Genomic DNA, 4,097 nt, shown 5'->3' on the forward strand with positions numbered 1-4,097 from the left:
TGAGCTGGTCTTTCACCCAGCAGTAATTCATCATCCGTTCTCTGACATCCTGCTGCTGTGATGAGCACAGCACAGAGATAACCAACATCCTCCCCTCGTCAGCACTAAGCTACATGCTAATGCTCCACAACCCTGTACGATGGCCAGTCACTCGCAGAGACAGCCCAGCTTTCCAGAGGAAAGAAAAAACAGCCAGAGGTCAACACAATTTTCTGTTTTGCTTGAGGAAATGTTATCCAACTAGACCGCCGTGACCTTTAATTGATGCAGGCCATGCTCTCCAAGCTGATGAAGGCCAGTTAAAGAAGAGCAGTCGGGCACAAACTGCTGAACGAAGGTGAGGAGGATTTACAGAGTGATCAATATTAGCGCTTTTTGGAGATTTATGACCGTGAATGGATGACTCTGCATCAGCTCTGTATTTGTTCAGGAGTGTCCTTCACTCTGTCTGTAGTTACTTTCATAGTACAATGATGTTACAGCACGACTCAGCAGAGTGTGTTGAACCCAAAGTCCAGGCTTAAAACCTGAAAGTTCAGAACAAAAACAGAAAGAAACTGTATTTCCAAGCACTATATGTTTTGTACAAGTAATACAAGAGTACTGTCCTTAATATTCTCCCTGACAACCTGTCATGGTAATTATTGTGGTTCCAAAGATACAGGACTATAAGAAAATCATTTAGTAATGAGAAGAAAAAACCAACAACAAAAAAAGCTTTTGACATCTTTTGAAAGACGACATCTGCAGCAGACTCCACGAGTTGATGCTCTTTCTCAGAACACAATGCTCTTTGTGATGCTAACCTAAGGCAAACTGATCATAGACTAAAACATACTGCAAGAAAAGTCTCAAAGTATATTTTACAGTAAAAATTATAATTAAATAAAATTTAAAAATAATAAATTAAAATGTTCAGCCCCCTCAGTCACGGGGCCTCACCTCCACCCCCCCCATACAGCCTCACTGGTCCGGTCACCTTTTTTCTTTTCTTTTGTAGTTTGGCTAATCCTGCGATTTATATTCTGAAATGACCTATATATCAAAACGACATGCTATATATCCTTCAGCCACAAGGGGGACACAATCTACAATCATAAAATACAACCTAAAAAGGAAGAGATTTACTGAAAAGACAGGTACACAGTCTGTCCTTAGTACAGGCTGATGCTTTAGTTGAACCTGCCAGAAATATGGAGACTTTTCCGGGATGGATGAAATTTTGCAAGGACATAGAAAACTTAATGGATTGTTTTAATGCGGTCCGTCCGACCATAGCTGCGTCAGGATTTCTCTCAGTTCTAATGATGAATTGTCTAACGATGGCTGTGAGTGTGTTGTTAATGTCTTGTACCGTGTGTGTGTGTGTGGTTGGCCCAAAAGTGAAGCAGGGATGAGCTGAGAATTGATGCCCTTAAATGAAGTGTGAACAGCCAATGAATATTTTGTTATTATGAGGCGTGTAAACACAAATAAATGTGATGGAGTGCCACTGTCTGACGGAGAAAGGCGTACAAAGATCAGATCATCACAGCAAACACCCACCAAGGACAGGCACGTTATCACTACTTTATCTACAAGTCATTCATAAAGTACACAGTACACTTCCAACACACGTGAATGAGAGCAGATGAAATGAAGTCAGGGTGAAGGTGAAGAGTTGTTGCCAAGTCAAGTTGTGGTTCAATCAAATTCATGTTAACGTACGATTTAGGTTTACGTTTTAAAAATAAAAATAAAGTCAAAATGTGAACATCCATCATAAAACATGCAGAGTGATGTAGAAAAATGTAGAAAAAAGGAACAACTACTCAACACTACTGGGGGTTTTTTTACAATGTTTTTTGGCCCGTGTATTCAGAGACTTTATAAAGTATGTTTTTTTTCTTATAAATATTTTATCTTCATCTATTTATATCCATTATGTTATTTATTTAAATTATATTCAGAATAATAAAACCTCTTTGGCTTTACGGTCCTGCTGTTATAACACCGAGCAAACAGAAAAGCTCTAAACGCAATCAGTTCAGTTCTACTTACAGTAAAAGTTGTAAAGTTTTATTATACTATTTTTTTAAATGCAAGTTTGAGATTTAAACAACCAGGTTCTTTTAGGTCTTATCCAATATATCCTGGTGTTTATTTTAAATTAAAAAAAAACCCCATAAGAACAATGTGATCATCCAATAGCCAGTAACTCTGGCTCCTACTTTTCTCTAAATAGGATCAGAATTTACAAAAGTGAAATGTTTACTTATAAAGACTGGTCTGTTAGCTTTTACGGAAGTACTATCCTTTTATCACAGTATTACAGTCATACTGAGGTTCTCACACTTACATATATATATATTTTCCAACACTGATGGCTACTGTATGAATTAAGGATTATTATGATTATTAATGACTTACCTGGGAGTAAATGTCACAAAGATTCCTAATTTAATTACCCACCGACAGCCGACAGTAAAAGTGTAAAGAGGATATAATAAAAAAAAAATAAAGAAAGCTCTATCTTCAATTTCCCACCTGTAAAGAGGATATAATAAAAAAAAAAAAAAAAGAAAGCTCTATCTTCAATTTCCCACTAAACAGGATCAGATTGCTGAAGGAGGAAGGAAGGAAGGAAGGAAGGAAGGAAGGAAGGAAGGACTACCCAGTATTTATAAAAATTACTTTGTATCTTTTGGTCTAAGCACACAGCCAAAGACTTGTGCCTTTAAGTCATCATCACCATATTTCAGGTAGAAACTGAGGTAAGGAGATGCAGAGAAGATTTCAGAATTTATATTGCCTCACTGAATTCTGCTGTTTAAATGGAGCAGGGGCGTGACGGAGGTTGGCTGCTGCTCTGCAGGTTGCTGCCTCTTTGTTGTCCTTCTTTTCGGCGGTAGTGGAAGAGGCTGGTGGTGTCGAGATCACCTGCATAGTGAATAGCTTCTGCAAACAGCTTCACCACCTGATACACACAGGGAGGGAAAAAAACATTCATTAGAGCTGGGGCAGCTGTATGTGAATGTGAAATGAGCGAATAAAAAGAGAGAATTTTCCAGCCAGTGATAGCGTGACATTTACAGACCTGGTCATTAGTGATGAGGGGGACACCGTGGTCAATTGCCATCCTGCGGATGAGGAAGTTATCCTTTAAGTGGCGAGTGTTGTTATTGGGCAAATTGACCACCAGGTCAATATGACCCTCGTTTATTAGCCTATCAAAGTGAACAAAAAGTACAATATCACTGTCAGGAAACTGGCATCTGCATTAAAGTATGCAATATCTTCAACAGAGACTGAACCGGTGATGGATGAAGCCAGTGATCTGATTATGAAGCAGTGTTGAGCTCACATACACCACTGTTCTGTGAGTGTCCTTGTCAACACAGACAAACTTCACTAACACACTGTCACCTTGTCAAACACTGAGATGAAAAGCTGCACTCAAATGACTTTGTTACTCTGCCTCCTAGTGTTCATTTGAGGAACAAGCCGCAGTTGGTCTGATTAAGGCAGTGTTTTTCAACCTTGGGGTCACAACCTCACGTGGGGTCACCTGGAATTTAAACAGGGTCATCTGAAATGTCTAGTAATTGATAAAAAAAAGAATTAGTGATAAAAAAAAATGTCATGGTTGTTTATCTTTATACAATATGTGGCTCAGTGATGGACTGGGGAACCGTCCAGGTGCCACCACAACCCTGCCCGATGACTATAGGGATTGGTTCCCTCCCAAGGCAAAATTAAAGAAACAAAAAAAATGTTCAACATCACTGTCTGTCATGTCCCAGTTCCGTTCCTCCCAACAACACACACATACAAACACACACACACACAGCAAACTCTTGTGGTTCTCTGTTCTGGTTGAAGGCCTTTTGACAGACAGCATTGAATTAGGGGTGAATTTTATCAGGAAATGTGGAGGACAAACAACAGTGACAACAAGCTGACAGAGTTCATGTTCATCTTTATAAAGGGTCGGCCTCTGTGTCATGCAGCACAGCTGATGCCATCCTGTGTGTGTGTGTGTGTGTGTGTGTGTGAGGGTGTATATTCTTTGCTTTGGGTCCAGACCACATTATTTCCCTTTACACTCTCTCCTCTCA

General features: G+C 39.5%; 1 protein-coding gene across 7 annotated transcripts in view; it reads right to left on the reverse strand.

Annotated features, from left to right (window-relative positions):
* Positions 1-822: 822 nt before the first annotated feature.
* cps1 (carbamoyl-phosphate synthase 1, mitochondrial) overlaps positions 823-4,097 on the reverse strand; it is a 47,983-nt gene continuing 44,708 nt past the window's right edge. For 3 of the 7 annotated variants that reach the window (XR_003052125.1, XR_003052123.1, XR_003052124.1), the window contains 3 exons: positions 3,077-3,206; positions 2,586-2,956; positions 823-2,526 (listed from right to left, as the gene is read on the reverse strand). Coding sequence is in view for 1 of the 7 variants with exons in the window: in XM_008328813.3 (XP_008327035.1) it covers positions 2,810-2,956; positions 3,077-3,206 (277 nt within the window). In the remaining 6 variants the exon portion in view is untranslated. Of the gene's footprint in view, positions 2,527-2,553; positions 2,957-3,075; positions 3,207-3,293; positions 3,578-4,097 lie in introns of those variants that run through there. The other 4 variants (XM_008328813.3, XR_003052128.1, XR_003052126.1 and 1 more) reach the window with 4 other exon arrangements.

Source organism: Cynoglossus semilaevis, chromosome 16 (genome assembly GCF_000523025.1).
Source record: "Cynoglossus semilaevis isolate Cse_v1.0 chromosome 16, Cse_v1.0, whole genome shotgun sequence".
In the NCBI taxonomy this organism is placed as follows: domain Eukaryota; kingdom Metazoa; phylum Chordata; class Actinopteri; order Pleuronectiformes; family Cynoglossidae; genus Cynoglossus; species Cynoglossus semilaevis.